Source organism: Erythrolamprus reginae, chromosome 1 (genome assembly GCF_031021105.1).
Source record: "Erythrolamprus reginae isolate rEryReg1 chromosome 1, rEryReg1.hap1, whole genome shotgun sequence".
NCBI classification, from domain to species: Eukaryota; Metazoa; Chordata; class Lepidosauria; order Squamata; family Dipsadidae; genus Erythrolamprus; species Erythrolamprus reginae.
In genome coordinates, this window is record NC_091950.1 from 307,511,665 (window position 1) to 307,531,415 (window position 19,751).

Genomic DNA, 19,751 nt, shown 5'->3' on the forward strand with positions numbered 1-19,751 from the left:
GGAGGATGCAGTAAGTATTAACTGATATTTAAGATTATTTTTTAAAATGTTCAGTATGGCATTTAAGACTGGGTGTTTTGCTAGCTTGTTTTTCAACATAGACCTTTATAGAACAGAGATTTAGAAAACCCCCACCAAAAATTAAGAGATCAAGGTTTCTTCTACATAAAACCGCTATATTGTTGGTTGACCAAAATTGATATTATCAGGTCAGTTTAAGTAGAATTAAATATTCCGATGCCACTGTTACTAATAGGTGCACAGTCTTAGACATGAATAATGTTCTACAAATAATATGGAAATAATTATATTCCAAAAACATTTTTCAAATAGTGCAGATGTAACCATCTTTATAACTGAATCTATTTACAAAAATATATAGTAGCTGTACAAGACAATCAGATCCTTGGAAAAGATGCCTCTGCTTTAAAAATACTTATGTTCTCATATTCACTAAAGGGACCTTTTGGAACTGAATTGGAAATTAATATTTACATTTTAAGTAATATTTATTAGATTGTATTTTATAATCTAATGTTTCATCATATTGATAATATAAAATTAGCAATTAATTAGATTCAAAAGCTCAGAGTTCTTGGGAAAAGCACACTTTTTGAAAATATTTTTATAATACAGGGCACTTAAATATATTTTTTTAATTCTTAATTTTTGTTTTAGAACTAATGTACTTTAAATAATAATAATAATAATAATAATAATAATAATAATAATAATTTATTAGATTTGTATGCCGCCCCTCTCCGAAGACTCCACAGAATATTCCACATTATCTCTCGAATTGTTTTTTTCTTTTTACATCACATTGAAAGGATTAGAAAGCAGATTCAAAGTTAATAGAGTTAGAACTTTGGAATGTGTTATTGACTTACTCATCCCTCACCTTCATTTCTTAAAGTAATCTTCTCTATTTTCCTGCTGCCTAGACCAAGGGTCTCCAACCTTGGCAACTGCAGCTGACTGAGGAATTCTGGGTGTTGAAGTCCACAACTTTTAAAGTTGCGAAGATTGGTCTGTCCACTGTGGGTGGCGATTGTTGCTCAGTAGAAAGAGAGAGAAAAGTGGAGAGAGAGGGAGAAAGAGACAGATGGGAAAAAGAGACAGATGAGAATGGGATAGAGAAAGAAATGAGAAGGGGAGGAAGGGAGAGAGATAGATAGAGATGGGGGGAGAGGGGGAAAGAGATGATAGGGAGGGAAAGAGAAGGGAGAGGGAGAAAAAGAGAAAGAGAAAGAGAGAGACACCTGTTTCCCATAGAAAAGAGCCACAAAACCTGGCTAGGCATGGCTGAGGGGGGTCATGTGGCTTGGTGGGAGTGAGTGACATCGAACTGGCCACTCCCACCCAGGTTTTGTGGCACCTGGTGTTTTGTTTTCACTGGGAAATGGATCTAAATGGGTCTTTGAGTGCTTAAGGTTGCTGACCCCTGATTTAGAGTATGGCATGGAATAAATGAATAACAGTAGTAAAGATGTAATAATATCATATACAGAAAAACAACCTGTCGTCAAATTTTTAAGGTGTAAGAAATTCAAGAAGTTATATTTTGAGTTAGATTATTGAATTCTATTAGATAACTGTAAGGTTATACAAAGCATTTTTATACGCTTTATAAAGCACTCATTAATGTATTTGTAGCCTTATAAAGGATCAAATGTTTGTTTCAGTGGTCTTCCGAGGCTGTGTGTGCATGCATAGGCATCTGTTCCATAGGATATGTTGGCAGAGTTGTTTGGTCTGCAGATACCTGCTGAAACAATCTGGAATAGACCTTAAGACAGCTCTGTCGAGTCTTCCAGAAGATGTAGATACTTGGTATTTTGAATAGTGGTCTTTCATGTGCTAAGTACACACCTAACTTAAACCTTCAGTTGAAATGTTTTGCACATATTTAATAATTATATTTTATATAGCTTAATAGTATATGATTGTTTCTCTTCTGCAGGGAGATTTTTAAGGATGGATTCAGTTTTGTTGACATCAAAAATAAAAGCCACGTGCTGTCTTTCTTAGAACTCTAAGCTTTATCATTGTTTGCATATAGAGGGGATAATATGTAATTGCTGATCTTGTAAGATTGTTCCAACTATTTCCTACACACCCAAAAGGAGAATACTCTGTAGTATATAGTACATGTTAAGCTTGCAATATAAATCTTTTAGTGTTATCTCCTTTTTCTTCAATGTTTTATTGGTTCTAAATTTTGCACTTTTTCTATGCAAATGCACATTGCCAATTCATTAAAATACTTAGCCAGTTTAATGATAATGAAGAACTATCAGGTATAGCTTTACCAGCAGCTTATGTCTGGCTAGGTTTAATTTGATATTAAAATCTAACACATATTGTTGAAGTGACCAAATATCTCTGTTGCAAAACTGGGTTTTGGTTGAACATTAAGAGCACTACTTGCTCAACTAGGTCATATTTACATATGATTATTAATATTTCAAAGGTCAGCTGTTTTTTTAAAATTGCTGCATGTTAAGCAGAGAGTACAGCTGAACAGCTTCCACCAAGGATACAATATTGCAGCTTGTAAAAGTAGATCAGATTGAAAGGATAATTACCTAATTGGTTACCTAGTTTCTAAGAAGAGGACTAATCAAAGAATTTCCAGTATTGATTAGTGCAAAAACCCCCAATTACAATTATTATTATTATTATTATTATTATTATTATTATTATTATTATTAAAAACTATATATTATTATTATTATTACTACAAACATTACTATTGATTTAAATATTACTGATTTTTAAAATATAAAATATTCTGTTGAAATATAGTTATAGTTAGTATAACTATATAGTATATAGGAATAGTTAGTATATTTGCCCAAATATATGTTACCAGGAAGAACATTCATTTGGTTTATTGTGTCTTTTCTCTTAGAAAATCATGCTGACACAGAAAACATCCCATTTCTTTTTCTTTCAAATCTGGGAGGTATATTGGGCTAAGAGATAGCAACTGTCCCAGTGAGCCTTGGTGACTGGGGTGGTGTGGGTGTGTTTCTTCCATATGAAAATCCCAAGTGCTGTTACAATAATTTAAACACAACATATCACTGGGTCTCATTTATGTAAGAAAAAAATAGGGATTTATCTATCCCTCCTTGAACAAACAAATATAACTCGCAGTGTAATTTTCATACTGGGGGAGCTGAGTTATGCTTTCCCAGCTTCATTTAATGGCCATTTGTTTAGGTGTTTATTGTTTTATGCTCTTTACTTAAACAGATCCAGTGCCCAACCTGCCAATTGGTGTGGTGTTTTAAGTGCCACTCTCCTTGGCACGAAGGTGTCAACTGCAAAGAGTTCAAAAAGGGAGACAAACTGCTACGTCACTGGGCCAGTGAAATTGAACATGGGCAAAGAAATGCTCAGAAATGTCCAAAATGCAAGGTAAGAAGGCAGCGCATGTTCTTTCAATCCTCTTTGAGGTGCCTGGGCAGAGTCAATTTGTAGAACTAACACCTACTAAGAAACAAACTGAGAAAACCAATCCCTTTCATCTTGTTGACATTACAGTTCTTATCACCATTTTTATTGAACCAGTGACTTTTAGAACCGTGAACATTCTGTTTCTCAGGGGGGGGAAAGAAGCCAAATAATCTTTCCTTCCCTCATTTCGCAATTTTTTTTTCAGAATAACCTTAGATATATTTAAACTGTAAGTTCTGAGGATACACTGTTCTCGATAATGATATTTGATAATGTATTTATCTGTTTCAAGACAGTTCTCATTGGAGGTTGGAGAAAGAAGTTTCAACTAATTTTTTTTTGGAAAAATATCTTTATTAATTATTTACATTTAAAACAACAAAAAGAAAACAGAGACACACAAAACCCCTGAAGATATACAAACAAAAAACATAACACAATAAAGCATACTGCTTTATGCTATAGGTTATATTGGTATCAGAACTTCTAACAATTAACATACTGTATATGCCAGCTGTTCTGCTGGACCTTATTATTTACAGCCTATCCGAACTTTTTTGATGAAACATGAAAAAAATTAATGTTGGTTATTGATGAAAGGTGAACTGAATTGTTAAGGTTGGATTCATATTTCTTAAAGACCAGTGCAATGCAGTTTTTTGTGAAAATGTTTTGTTTTTTTAAATTAAAACCATTTATTTATTTATTCATTCATTCATTCATTCATTCATTCATTCATTCATTTATTTATTTATTTATTTATTTATTGGATTTGTATGCCGCCCCTCTCTGGAGACTCGGGGCGGCTAACAGCAATAATAAGACAGTATACAATAATAATCCAATACTAAAAGCGATTAAAAAACCCATTAATATAAAAACCAAACATACATACAGACATACTATGCATAAAATTGTAAAGGCCTAGGGGGAAAGAGTATCTCAATTTCCCCATGCCTGACGACAGAGTGGGTTTTAAGTAGCTTACGAAAGGCAAGGAGGGTGGGGGCAATTCTAATCTCTGGGGGGAATTGGTTCCAGAGGGCCGGGGCCACCACAGAGAAGACTCTTCCCCTGGGTCCCACCGGGCGGGATTGTTTAGTTGACGGGACTCGGAGAAGACCCACTCTGTGGGACCTAACTGGTCGCTGGGATTCATACAGCAGAAGGCGGTCCCTGAGCTCTTTTGTTTAATTTTTTTAAAAAAATTATGACAACATTCATTCTTTTTTAAAAAAATACTTTTTGCAGATGAATTACAGTGTAGCTTAGTTTGCGTACTGTACATGAAGTGTCAATTATATTTTCAGAATTGAGCATCTGCCCATGATTTTACAGATTGGGAGTTTCCTTCTATTACTCAACAACTCAAAAAAACCCCGATCAAATCTTGCAAAAATTTAACCTCAAATATTTTGAAAAGGTCACTGTTTTCTTCCCCATGGCAGCATTTCATTGATCTGTGCTTTTGCACAAATAAAAGTTGGAACCTGCAAATTTATTATGCAGGAACTGTCCATTTCTCTTGCATTTATTTAAGTAAAATTAAAGCAAAATGTTTGCAACAAAGTGTATAAGTAGCATCCAGGCAGTAAATAGGAAAATAATGTCATCAAATGTTAGTCTGAAAATAGAAAATTCTGATAATGCAGCCTGAATGTTAACAGATATTGTTTCATTCATTAATGAATACAGAACTCAAAGTTTGACTGCAGGAATAAAATGTCTTCATTTGACAACTTTGAAAAATCCAGTGAAAATGAACTTTCTACACCCAGCAAGAATTTTTATTGAGCAAACTTGTGCTTTATGTGATAATATGCTACATGTTTCCACCAACTGGTTCTGCTTGTTTTACAAATTGCATATTCATTATATAAAACTAAAGTGGGATACATTTTTGGAACACTTTGTCCTGATTTGAAAATAATATTTCAGATTTTCAGCATTATTTTCCTAGTGTTTATTATAAATAAAACTATTGGATTACTGCAGAAGAGGCTATAAATTATACCAAATGATTACTTCTTTCAGTTAGTTAGCAATTTGTATCTAGTCTGCAATTCTTATTTTTAATTTCAAGGCAACATTACTGTTTTTAAACTGTAACCTTTGAAATTGAGTACTGTATAGACCTCAAGTAAAGGGTTATTCAAGACACTCTGCTACTATTTCTCAAAGTTTTAAATATTGCTACATGAAAAAGGAAGTACCTTAGCTTTCCAATGATTTGCTTCAGTAAATATAGTAGCTAACAAAAGATATTTTGTTAAAGAAAGAAAAGATGCCCAGAGTTCTGTTGGAATGGGGCAGCATATAAATTCAGTCAGTCAACCAATCAATCAATCAATCAATCAATCAATCAATAAAATCTTGAATTTATTTGTTATTTTTGTAATATGGAAGGGGAAATTCACAACAAAGTGGCACTAAAATTAATTATCACATGCTATCTATCAAATTTCTTCAAAAGCTTTTGTTCAAAATGGATAAACAGTTTACCAGCAGTTGTAATTTGTATCAATTTGATTATAATTTTCAAGTGCAATTTAAAAATACTTTTAAAATTTTTCTTCTAAATACTTTTAAAATTTTAAGAAGTTGAATTATTTTTATAGTGAATTCTTGGTTAAATTATACAATTGAAAAGCCATGTGTTTCAGTGCAAAAATACTGCTTTATTAACTTTCAGCATAATTGAAAATATTTTTACTGTACTAATAGGGAATATTTTTCACACATAAAATACCTAGAATCTTGATTTGCTTCTAAAAAGTAGAAATAACATTGGCACTTTACAGGATTCTTCAAGACTTTTTGTATAAACTTTATATGATTATGCTTTGTTGATTTAAAACAGGGATGTCAAACTCCCTGGAAACAATGATGGACTGGCCCGCAGTGTCACTTCCACCAAAACGGAGCTGTAACCTGACCTCTGTTTTTGGCTGTGATAGCCTCCTGCAATCCTCTGCCAGCAAGAATGAACCCCACAGCTCTGTTCTCAGTGGCAGAGCACTCAGGCCACCACAGGGACCCCCGACACCAGTGATGTCGAACAAGCCATGGCCACCTTGGCCACACACACACACACACACACACACGATCAAACACAACCCTGATGTAGCATTAAATGAAATCTTCATATCAATGGCACTGTATAAATACAAACCTATGACTATCCAAAAACTTAGGTAGAAAGTTTCACTAGCAACTGTTTGGTGATGGTCTATGGCAGTGTTTCCCAACCTTTTTTGAGCCGCGGCACATTATTCACATTTACAAAATCCTGGAGAACATTGAGCGGGGGGGGGGGGGGTGTGTAAAAAAAAGTTTGGACAAAAAATATCTCTCTTCCTCCCTTTCGCTCTATTTTTCTCTCTCCCTCTTTCTCTCTCTCTCTCCCTTCCCTCCTCTTTCTTTCCCTTCTCTCTCCATCTCTCTTTGTTTCTCCCTTCCTTCCTCTCTTTTTTGCCCTCCTTCTCTCTCCCTCCTTCCCTCTCTCTGTCTTTCCCTCACCCTCCTTCCCCCTTCTTTCTCTCTCTCTTGCTTTCTCTCTCTTGCTGTCTTTCTTTCTCTCTTCCCCCTCTCTCTTCCTCTCTCTTTTTCTCTCTCTCTTTTGCTTTCTCTCTTTCTCTCCCCCCTCTCTCCCTCTCTCTTGCTATCTCTCTTTCTCTCTCTCTTTTGCTTTCTCTCTTTCTCTCTTTCTCTACCCCCTCTCCTTCTTTCTCTCCCCCTCTCTCCCTCTCTCTTTCTCTCTCTCCCTCTCTTGTTATCTCTTTCTCTCTCCCCCCCTCTCTCCCTCTCTCTCTCCCTCTCTTGCTATCTCTTTCTCTCCCCCCTCTCTCCCTCTCTCCTTCTCTCTCTCCCTCTCTTGCTATCTCTTTCTATCCCCCCTCTCTTCCTCTCTCTACCTCTCTTGCTATCTCTTTCTCTCTCTTTCTCTCCCCCCTCTCTCCCTCTCTCTCCCTCTCTTGCTATATCTTTCTCTCTCTTTCTCTCCCCCCTCTCTTCCTCTCTTTCTCTCTCTCTCTCTCTTGCTTTCTCTTTCTCTCCCCCCTCTCTCCCTCTCTCTTTCTCCCAGTAGCCGTGGGGCGACGGCAGGGTGATCAGCTGTGAGGCGGAGGTCCAGAACGGAGGCACAGATGGCGGTGGCTAGACGCCGTATATTTCTGGCGTTGCGCTGGGCATGGACGTGGGGCTTGAGCCTCCGTCCTGGTCCAGCCAGCAGGCAAGTGCCAGCCACGCAATTCCAGCATTTCCAGTCGCCACCGTCGGTGCCTCTGTTCCTCTGTTCCATAGCTCCGCCTCACAGCTGATCACCCTGACGTCGCCCCACGGCTACTGGGGGAAAGAGAGAGGGAGAGAGGGGGGAGAGAAAGAGAAAGCAAGAGAGGGGGAGAGAGAGAGGGACCACCCTGCCACCGCCCCACGGCATGGCTCCTGCCCGCTGCCGCTGCCATCACCCTCCCCCTGCGCGCCGCCCTCCCGCTGCCACTGCCCTCCCACCAAGCCCCAAAGCTCACCTGCTGACAGGGAAGCTCCAGCCGGGCGGGGCGCCGCAGCTGCTGGAAAACTTGGAAGGCGCAAACAAGCAAGCTCAGCTTCCGGTCTCATAACTTTTTTCTCTTCGCAAAAAGTTGCGAGACCAGAAGCTGAGCTTATTTCTTCGCGGCACACCTGACCATGTCTCGCGGCACACCAGTGTGCCGTGGCACACCGGTTGGGAAACACTGGTCTATGGGATAAGCTTTCGTAAGCTACTTAAAACCCACCTCTGCCGTCAGGCATGGGGGAATTGAGATCCTCTTTCTCCCTAGGCCTTTACAATTCTATGCATGGTATGTACGTATGTATGTTTGGTTTTTATATTAATGGGTTTTTAATCGTTTTTAGTATTAGATTACTATTGTACACTGTTTTATTGCTGCTGTTAGCCGCCCCGAGTCTCCGGAGAGGGGCGGCATACAAATCCAATAACTAACTAACTAAACGAATGAATGAATGAATGAATGAATGAATAATTAAATAATTAAATAAAATTAAAATAAATAAATAAATAAAATAAATAAAATAAAAAATAAAATAAAATAATAAATAATTTTCCTCCTTGGCTGGGAATGAGAGGCTTGGAATGCTTGTTTGTACAGTAGCTGAACAGCTGTAAAATCTTGTCAATTTTCTTGAATATCTTAACTTTGCAGCATTTTTATTGTTTTTTATTAGATTTAACTTAAATTTGTGTCATTACTATAGAGCAAATAACCAGTCTCTTAAATGTATGATTTTTTTGTGGTTTAAACAGTATTTTATAAACCTTAATTGTAGCAGCCTTTTTGTTTCTCCTATAAATCTCTCTATTAATATGATAGTACCTTTCTTCAGAATTTGTTAGATGATTTGTCATAAAACAATGGAAGTAGTTAATTTTGGGTGGAATCATTCTTTTTTAAAAACAATTATTTTTATCCCTCTCTCCCATCTGTTTTCTTTTTAAAGATTCATATTCAGAGAACAGAAGGCTGTGATCACATGACTTGCTCGCAATGCAACACTAACTTCTGTTATCGCTGTGGGGAGAGATATCGCCAGCTTCGTTTCTTTGGAGATCACACATCAAACCTCAGTGTTTTTGGATGCAAATACCGCTACCTCCCTGAAAGTCCACATTTAAGGAGATTAGTGAGAGGCTCTGTCTGTGGTAAGTGGGTAATAAAACCTTTTGGAAAATTAGGTCATCTATGAAATAATTGTCCTTGATAGGAATGCTGATGCTTACTTCTCAAATCGAATAACAAACATTTTTCCTCAACTATAATTTTTTGTTTTAAACATGGGATTCACTAACATGGAATCTCTTCTTTAAAGTATGTTTGTCAGGTTTCCTAATTCTGTACATCTTGAGGTTGCATGAAGAATTGCACAAGAAGAATTTGAACTTCTTAACAGATATATAATTAGATGCCGGTTACATATTTTTAGAATCTAACAATTGAGAATAGGGGTGTCCAACCTTAGCAATTTAAGATTTGTGGACTTCAACTCCCAGAATTCCCCAGCCTCTACAGTAAATGGAGAAATTAGGACTTTGGTTTCACAACCACATCCGTTAACATAATGATGGATTTATCCTAATATTTTCTATAAATTTCAGTCTTAATCTGTTTTTTAAAAATGCAAATATGCTGTATCTATAGAAAATAATAAACAAATAGGCTTACACATTTTCAATTTTTCTGAAAACATTTTTTTCTCCATCCATCTAGCCCTTTCTCTCTGCCCCTGTATGGGAGATGTTCCCATACAGCCCCCTTGCCTACCAGGAGAATTGATAATAAATTGAACAATTAATTAATCTTGAGGGGTTTCATAGTTGTCAAAAGTTGTGTTGCTGTTACAAAGAATTGGGTTTTGTCCAGATCAGGATGCCATCCTGTTAAAAAATGGAAAGGTTATATGATGTATAGATTTTTTTTGTATGGGCTTTAATCAAACTCTAATAATACAGTGATCCCCCGCTCGTTGCGAGGGTTCCGTTCCAGGACCCCCGCAACGAGCGGGTTTTCGCGAAGTAGCGCTGCGGAAGTAAAAACACCATCTGCGCATGTGCAGATGGTGTTTTTACTTCCGCAGCGCTAGCGAGGAGCCGAAGATTGGGGGCGGCGCGGCTGTTTTAAAACGTCCCCGCCGACATGGGGGGCTTGCTAGCACACCCCCAAACCCGGGTTGGGGTTTTGGGGGTGTGCTAGCGAGCCCCCCATGTCGGCGGGGATGTTTTAAAACACCTGCGCGCCTTCCCAACTGAGCCCTAAAGCTAAGCGCCAAAGGCGAACTTCTGCGCTTGGCTTGAGGGCTCAGTTGGGAAGGCGCGCGGGTGTTTTAAAACGTCCCCGCCGACATGGGGGGCTCGCTAGCACCCCCCCGAACCCCCAACCCGGGTTTGGGGGTGTGCTAGCGAGCCCCCCATGTTGGCGGGGACGTTTTAAAACACCCGAGCGCCTTCCCAACTGAGCCCTCAAGCCAAGCGCCAAAGGCGAACTTCTGCGCTTAGCTTGAGGGCTCAGTTGGGAAGCGGCCTGAGCGAACGGCGTGGGCGGGAGAAGGGCGCGCGGGCGCGCGGGCAGGCAGGCTGCGGACAAGCCGTTCGCTCGGGCCGCTTCCCAGCTGAGTACTCAGCTGGGAAGCGGCCCGAGCGAAGCAGCAGCAGCGAGGAGTTTGCGTGGGCGGTGGTGGGGAAACTCCTCGCTAATGCCGGCCAAGAGGGGGAAGACCTAGGGAAGCTGCCCAGCAGCTGATCTGCCCGGCGCCATCTACGCATGCGTGCCCATAGAAAAAAAGGGCACGCATGTGCAGATGGTGTTCTGACTTCCGGGTTCAAAAATCGCAAATTACCCTGTTCGCAATGGTCGGGGACGCAATAACCGGGGGATCACTGTACATATCAGAATCAAGGAGCATAGAAGAATAGCTCTGTTAGAACTTTTTATTTCTTTTATCCTTTTACAAGATCATGATGGAACAGAAACACAACCTAGCAGCAGAGTTTAAATAAATAACTAAAAAACACTGGATGTAGTTTGTTTTCATTGAAATGATGATTGCTTATGGTTCAGAATTATTTTAAAAAAATCTTTAAGGGGGATTTTTTTTGACAATTTTATTGCATTGTTGGAAGGACCTTGCTTCTTGTGCTTTGATTTTATACACTTGCAAATAAGTATTAAACATTGAAAAATGGGTAAAAAAGAAAATGTGTTAAGGAGTCCTATTAATAACTAGCTGGGACAGTAGTACATTTGCTCTTGCCAATGTAATTCAATGAAATATGGAATAAATGTACTGACATTCCATTAAGCAATTACTGCAATGTTAACTGAATTGTCAGTGGAAGCTATTGTTCTTAGATATGAAGTAGCTTGCCTTATAAATTGTAGGTGGGAGGAGGAAGTTTATTGACAAGTTATTAAAAAAAATACATTTCTACTATGTATTCCCTTTTCTGTATCTTTATCTAATAAATTATAGCATGGAGAACATCAAGAAGAAACATGTTTTTTAAAATCTATTTGGCAAAGAGCAAGTCGAAATGTTAACTCATTTCTTTTTGCTCAGCTGATTTGAAACTCAAGATGCTCTTCCAAAGTTGCTGATGTCTTGGCCAAGATTGCATATCCCAGTGATAGTTTGGAAATTGGTAAAACGCAGCGTTTTCAAATGTATTAAGATATTAAAGCACTGCAGAATCTGAATCCAATTAAGTGAATTAAATAATAGATCAGATGATGCATTACTGCCTGTGTATTGTTCTCAGAGGTAAAACAAACCACAAAATCCATTTCTTTATAGTGGGAGAAGGAGCTACTTGGCATTCGACAGATTTCAGTTGATTTAACTTCAGAGGAAATAGAAAGATATACAGATTACTAATTCAATTCAATTCAATTTATTAGATTTGTATGCTGCCTCTCTCCGAAGACTCTAAATACTAGATGAATACTAGACTCTAAATACTAAATGATCATGAGTCCCTGTCCATGCATAAGCCTCTCTGTAATCAGTAGAAAATATGTCCTCTTAAATAAGTCCAGGACTAAATTTAATTTCTCTGCTTAACAAGATATGCTTTCATCTGTCTGGGCAGAGCTAGGACAAATAACAAATTAAGCATTCTGAGAGCAACATTTCCAATGCTTATTAAAGTATCGTGTGTGTGTGTGTGTGTTTATAAATGATACACTGTTTGGAATTTTGATCTGTATTTACATTTGTTGTCCTGGGTTTGGATAAAGGAAGGTTGTAAGAAATATTTTATAAGATGGTTTTAAAAACCTACTACATTTGCACTGCATTCGTGTTGGAAACAGTGAGGCTCTTCTGTGTTGAAAGGATTAGCTGGTGACAACATCATTGCATGGGGATGCCCAGTTGGGGCATCCTTTCATGTCCCTGTTAATGTGCCCACTGAAGTGGTACCTGTTTATCTACTTGCATTTGCAGGTTTCGAACTGCTAGGTGGGCAGGTGGGCATACTACATTTTGACACGCAATGTGTAGGCAAGATTTTTAGATCTTTCTTTCCCCCCTCCCTTCAAGTTTCAATGGTTTCACCACTGTGTGCCTTTCATGCTTGTGAATTGCTCATAGTGAGTTTCCACACTGCACAGCAATCTGCTTCTGACAAAGAAAAGCATGAGAGACATTGCATAATTTGCCTGTTACTTCTATTGTAAATTTCTGGTCCATTGAAGAATTCCCATTCGACCATGTTGATTCTTGGCCAAGTTCTTTTGCTCATTAAATATTAGTTATAAGCCAGATAAGTCTCTTAAATATCAGAAAAGTCAGTTTAAAGCTGATAATAGATTAATCATTTGCAAACTGAAAATAGACTTGCTGCCGCAGTTGTACTGTTGATTTTGCCATTGTACAATAGTCTTCAGCTTAGGGATATCATTTAATAAACCACAGTCATTGCAAAATATCTCATTGTATTCTCCCTCCACAGTCAACTCACCATATTTTGGGAACTTGACAACTGGCTTGTATTTATGACTGGCTGCCAAACACCGTACAATCATGCAATTGCCATTAGCAATCTTCTCTGCCAACTTTTGTAGAAAGCCAATTGGGAAGCTCAAGACAAAGGTTGCAAGCAGAGGGGGTGGTGGAGAAAAGAGGAAGATCCTTGTGGGGCTGCTGGAATAGAGCTGGAACATTTGAATTTGAAAGGGCTTCCTGCCAGGAGGATTTCAGCTCCATACAATAACTGAAACCCCCTGGTAGGCAGCCCTTTCACTCTCAAGGAACTGCCTGCCAGGAAGATTTCAGCTCCAAAACTCCAAATCCTTTAGCAGGCAGCTCTTTTGCTCCAGTTACTTAATGACCAGGAGATTGCTTATTTACTGCAACTGGAAGTACAGTGGAATCTCTATTAGTGAAAGCCTGGGTTAGTGAACAATTCAATTAGTGACCAAAAATTTTGCTAAAAATGTGCACCGGATAGTCAACAAAATTTCGGATTGTGAACAGCTGATGTCACCCACACTCATCCTTGCATCTCAAACCAAGCATCAATCGCGCTCGAGACAGTTCGGTCGGTCGTTATCTTTATCGTGCTGCTTCCTTCTTTTTTAGTGATTTTAGTCCTTTATTTTAATAATATAGTTCTCAATCATGGCTCCAAAGAAGATTAAGAATGATAGTAGCAGTATAACTGTAGTGAAAAGGCAGCGGCCAACAATTGTATTGAAAAAGGAAATTATTTCCAAGTTTGCTTTCTTTAATATTTTTATGTTTATTTAACACTTTATGTACTGTATTATAACTGGTCTCATTAAAAAAAACATAACTATATAACCTGTAACACTTATATATTAGTGAGTCAAAAGGGCCTGGGAACCAATTATTTCTATTCCCTTTATCTCTTATGGGGAAAATTATTTCAGATAGTGAACATTTCATATTGGAACCAGCTTTATTCATTAACCGAGGTTCCACTGTACCAAGATTGCAGTCAGTGAGCAAAGCAGTCACATAGAGTCAAATGTACCACTGCATTCAACAATTAAGATTATGGTCCTAAATGTGGTTGTAAGTTGAGTACCTGAATATGAATTTATTACCATGCATATGCAAATGCTCACATCCTTAGTTTTGTATCTTTGTTCAAATTCTCTTTTGAAGCACTTTCTGAACTGTCTTGGTTATCATTTTTCTATACATAACTCTTAAGGAGAAATGGGAGCAGTGGTATACGGAGTCACTGTACTTGTATACGGAGTCACTGGCAAGGAAAGCAAGGGATAGGCAAGCATGATACATGCATTTGCACTCTAAAGTGCTAGTATGGGGTGTGAGAGGCAAATCATGTGAGTGTGCTTGCACATGGAGTTGTAGACATGAAGAGAAAGGAAAAGGAGAGAGTGATTTGCATCCAGAGTTATTAGCAGGGAAAATGTTTGTCTGGATAGATAAAGATCAGGCTAAGTAGGTAAAATAGGTAGGTAGATGTCAGCCCACTGGAATGCAGGATGCTGATAGATGTCTGCCAACATGGTTGACTAGGGCTACTTTTATTGAGATTGTAATAGCAGAATCATACAAGTCTGATTGCGCTTTTCTCCCCTCCCCCCATCTTACATGCGCACTTTAATATCTGTCTGAGCTGCTTCTGAGTACTCTCTTGTTTATTTGATGTTTCAGCATCCTTTGTATATAGGAAACAGTTCCTTCATATTTCCATCAGAAGCCATCTCCCCAACTCTCTAGAGTAGATGCCCTTGGTAACCTAAGGCCAGAAAATCAGTTCCACAAAAAAAATCAGAACTAGATTGAGATTGGCTAAAGTAACAAAATCTTGCAAGCCTGATAATGCTTTATCTCCTTTCCTTCTTAAACCTTAGTCAATCAGAGAGATCCTTGCCTGACCACCTTCCAGAAAATATTTTGCTTTCCAGAATTTAAAGAATGTATCAGCTCTCTGTTTATGTAATAGTTTTGCATATTTGTTTCAAAGTCATCTCCCTTATTATTTGCAGAGATCAAAGGACAGAAGAATAGGGAAATCTAGGAATTCGACCTTGATGTGTCAAATGCACATTTCTCTGAGTTTACACATACATGGTGCTGTCATAAGCATTGAAGACAATTTTAATGTGACTGCAATAAGTAGTTATGCTCCCCATGTCTTTATTTCTAAATTGAGTTTACTGTATTTTTTGGGGTATAGGACACAAGGGAATATAAGACACACCTTAGTTTTTTGGGAGGAAGATAGGGAAAAGAATCTGCTTACCAGGTATTCATTGGGGTAGTGTCCTTAGTCTGATCAGCATCAGCACATTATTTTATCCCCCTTTCCATTATTTTATGGAAAATTTATTCCTTTACCAAAAATATTAAAGAAAAAAAGATTGTATTGCATCTTCTTTAACAACAAGCAATGCATCTGTCTCACATAATCAGATGACAATGACTCAGAAAATAGTGTATTTTATTATCTGTTTACATGTATATAATACAAATTGACTTGCACTACTTACCAGTTGGATAATATGTTAAAATATGTTATAAGACCTGGGCATTTATGTTACAATAGATGGAATGCAGTCTTTAATAATAGCCATAGAGGGAAGTTTACTTTACCTCTTAACAGCTTTGTTCTTTGATGCCTACTGTACTGTTGTGCTGTCTGCTGGCTTGTTTGCTTAACAAGAGAAGTGCTGTCTGCTTTTTCTACAACATAGTGTCTGCCCTACAGGATACCCGGAAAGAAAAAATAATAACTTTTTACACAAAACAATTGGAATGAAATGGAATGCAGTCGATGCAGCACGTTGCAAAATATCAGTGAACATTTAAAATGGCAATGAGCATTTAAGATAAATGTTAGGAAGAAATGTCAGTATGATAAATGTCATCAAACTTTTTCCAATGTAAGCTTAACCTTATTTTTTAAAAAATACAAATCTGTCATTACCAATAGAAATGGAGTAAACTCTTATCCAAAATTAAGCATTGCAAAAGGTGGAAGGGGTGGTATTTTACTTCCATACCTCATATGGATACATTTATAAATCCTATTTACATCTTATATATAAAAGAGAAAAGAAAAAGATAATGGAAAAGATTCATGTATATTATATAAAGAATTAGTTTACATTTTACCAACTGTGATTCATTCCTCTTTCAAAGTTATGTACTATGAGTTATGTACAATGTTCCTCTTTTATCTAGCTAATTTATATTCTGTGACTCATCAGTAGATTTAAACAATAAATTTGTAAGTGAACATACTTTCAAATAAAACTCAGTTTTTTATTTTTTAAGAATATTTCTGGGCTTTATGTAGAGCCCAGTTGCCTGCATTTTTACCTGAACTGGTACTTTTGTAATAACATGTCAACTTTACTCTAATTATTATTTTTTCAATTAAATGGATGTAAAATAAATTAGTAAGTCACTTGAAACTTGACCATCACCAATGGAGGCATCATGAACTGTGGATATAATGTTGGAGTCCACGTTTCGGCCGGCCAGGAAGGACGTCTTCGTGACGTCAAAGCTCCGCCCATGGAATTCCCTATCGGGATTCCCAACCTCTGTTTGATCCTCCCAACCGGCCCGCCACCCGAACGTTGAACCTGGAAATTCGGCAAAAGTTTGGGTTTGGGTGGCCGCCGAGAAGCCCCGCTGCCTGGCTGTCGCCTTTTGAAACAGCCAGGGGGCTTTGTCCTCCTGAACCTGAACGCCAACCCTGAACTTTTGCCGAACTTCCGGGTTCGGCATTCGGGGCTTCTCGGCGGCCTCCCGAATGCTGAACCCGGAAGTTCGGCAAAAGTTCAGGTTTGGCATTCGGGTTCGGGAGGACAAAGCCCCCTGGCTGTTTCAAAAGGCGACAGCCAGGCGGCGGGGCTTCTCGGCGGTCATCCAAACCCAAACTTTTGCCGAATTTCCAGGTTCAACGTTCGGGTGGTGGGTTCGTAAGACAGAAAAAGTTCGGAAGAAGAGGCAAAAAATTTCCGAACCCCGGGTTTGTATCTTGGATTGTTCATATGGCAAGGGGTTCGTATCCCGAGGTACCACTGTACAGTATTAGTCAAGTAATAATCACAGTAGGCCAATAAAATTCTATTCTATTCTATTCGTGGGGTTATGGAAAGAGTTTCAATATTTTGTAGCCCTGGATTGGTTCTATGGAATCCACTGTTGTAATATCACCATTAGTAAATGAATACATAAATTCACACACACATCCTCTCAGGACAATACTTTTTGTGGAACTGTAATATTTCATAGGATAAACTTTATAATTATATTAAAGATAGTAGTAATACAAGAAGTTACATTTGCAATTTCATCATAATTAGAATTAAAAGCATTTAATTGTATTGTGAAAACAGTGACAAAGGATGGAAGAGAAGCATCACATTTTAAAAAACAGTGCAATGAGTTAATATACTAAAATTCAGTTAGAATGCTGAAACTTATGACAAAAATATGTTGGATATTTAGATCAGTTGCTTGATTCACAAGAATCAGAAAATGTTCTTCATTACTTAAAAAAAACATTAAAAGCTGCAGTGACTTGCTCAAATACTGAATGTGCTTCCTTGAAATGAGTATGTGATTTTTGACTCGTACCTGGAATAAATATGCACAGCTCATATTTGACAGGCAATAGATTTGTTCAGCAAAGTGCAAATATCTTGAGTGTGCAGTACTGTGCAATAGTGTTAGGCAGTTGTGCAAAATGCTATAAATTAATGCTTTCAGAAACAAACTGGAAAGACAAATCCACATCAAATAAATTTTTGGTGTGACCACCCTTTGCCTTTAAAACAGCATCAATTCTTACACTTGCACAAAGTCAGGGATTTTGCAGGATTGGAGTCGGGTATATGATTAACCAATTATAATAAGCAGGTGCTAATGATCATTTATTTCATACATACTGTATTTCTAAACTACTCTTAGAAAAAATGAAGTAGATTCTAATTGTGTACTTTTAACCCTCTTCTTAGCATATTTTCTTCAGAGAGAAAAGAAACCCCAAAGTGGAAGAATCAAGGAGTCAATTACACATTGAATTAATAGTGAGGTTTTTGATGTTATGAATAATTTTGAAATTAAATCTTAGAAAAAGTACAATTTCCATTGAGAAGATACGGGACGTTCAGTTTTATCCCCTAATCTAGTTATTCAGTTCATTGTGTGCAACTGCAGTTAGATTACAAAGCAGTGATCTCCAGTCTTTGGAGTGGGATGGCCCATAAGTTACGTAAATTAAATGTTTTTTTCATTAAGGAGTCTATAGTATAATTGCTTTTACAAAAAGCAAAACAATTTAGGATTTTCTCATGTAATTGAATAGTATGCATATTCCTTTAATGTTTGTTCTCTTATTTTTATCAGTTTGTCCTCAGCAGAAATTAAAATAGCATGGTTTGAAATATCTCACAATTTGTAAAAGAAAATTCTATTTTTCAGGTGGGAAGTTACTTATTGCACCAGTAATACTGGTTTTGGGACTGGTAGTAGGAGCTGTAGTTGTTCTAATAGGTAAGAGAAAAAGGTATGTTTTGATTTTCAAACTCTGGAACATATCGAATTGAAAGAAATTATAAATATGGGTAAAGAAGAAATGTTTCAGAGATATCTGACATTGAGATCTTGGAAACTCAATTAAAAGCACAATTAATTCTTTCTGTCTCCTGAAATTCAACCTCTATTTGTCTATAAATAACACCCTACAATTCAGTAACTGCACATTTGGAAGAAAGATATTGATTATATTTAATATTTATAAGTAACAGTTCACATAATTCCATTTTAATACTGATTGTATTCATTTGGATTACATTAAGTTTTCATGAATTGAAGGGATTCTGATCCAGTGTAGCATTTCAGTGATATAGGCAGATAATGGTTTTTTTCTGATTCTTCTTCCTCTTACCCTTACTCTGTTTCCCAATAGATTTGGTTGAAACTGCTATCTTCTTCCTATCATTATATGAAGGTAATTTTTTTAAAAAGTCACAAGAGTTAGAATAAATATTGAAAACACTAGCGGACAGCACATTGTAAAATTCTCTTCCGAATCAGTTAGTTAAAATATCACTAAGTTACAGTGAGTTTGGAATTATGAGAACCTGTTATAATAGATGCTGTATGTCTGTCACACTGTCTGAGTTGGACAGCTTTATAAATCTTAAAATGAAATGATGGCTTTGTCCACCCACAATTGTAACCATGCATGCTATAACCCCATTTCAGAATCTTCCTATATCATGCCAATAAAGCCTATTGCTCTCACATTTATTCATTTTCTGAGTACATGGGCATACTTCCAGGCAAAGTACTTTCTGGACTACTTTCTCTAGCCATTTAGAAAATATTTACAAAGTACTTTCCCTAAACATTTTTACTTTCTTGGAAATAAAAATGATGCTGGAAGCAGTGTTCCCTCTAATTTTTGGGGTGGGTGGGCGGAAAAGTATAGTGTCTGAGCGGCAGTCCCTTCGGGACTGGGCGGCACAGAAATAATAAATAAATAAACAAACAAACAAACAAATAAAAAACCCACCCTGTTTTGCCTCAGAGAATTTCAAAATAAAATACTGTACTGTGTGTCTATAACAGTGAGCTCATAATAGGGCAACTCTATTAATATCAAAATGCCACTTAAATAGTTGAGCTAGTTTCAAACTAGATTTTGATTTTCTTTCTCTCTTCCTTACTCCCATTCTTTTTCTTTCTCTTTTCCTTCCTCTCTTTTTTCTATCTGT

The 19,751-nt window shown here is 37.5% G+C and overlaps 1 protein-coding gene across 2 annotated transcripts in view; it reads left to right on the top strand.

Annotated features, from left to right (window-relative positions):
- The window catches only part of RNF217 (ring finger protein 217), a 49,868-nt gene that overhangs the window by 23,150 nt on the left and 6,967 nt on the right, over nt 1-19,751 (top strand). Inside the window, exons 3-5 of one of the 2 annotated variants that reach the window (XM_070733445.1) lie at nt 3,262-3,426; nt 8,965-9,166; nt 18,454-18,538. In XM_070733445.1, coding sequence (XP_070589546.1) covers nt 3,262-3,426; nt 8,965-9,166; nt 18,454-18,538 — 452 coding nt within the window. The remainder of the gene's footprint in view (nt 1-3,261; nt 3,427-8,964; nt 9,167-18,453; nt 18,539-19,751) is intronic. The other variant, XM_070733444.1, reaches the window with a different exon arrangement.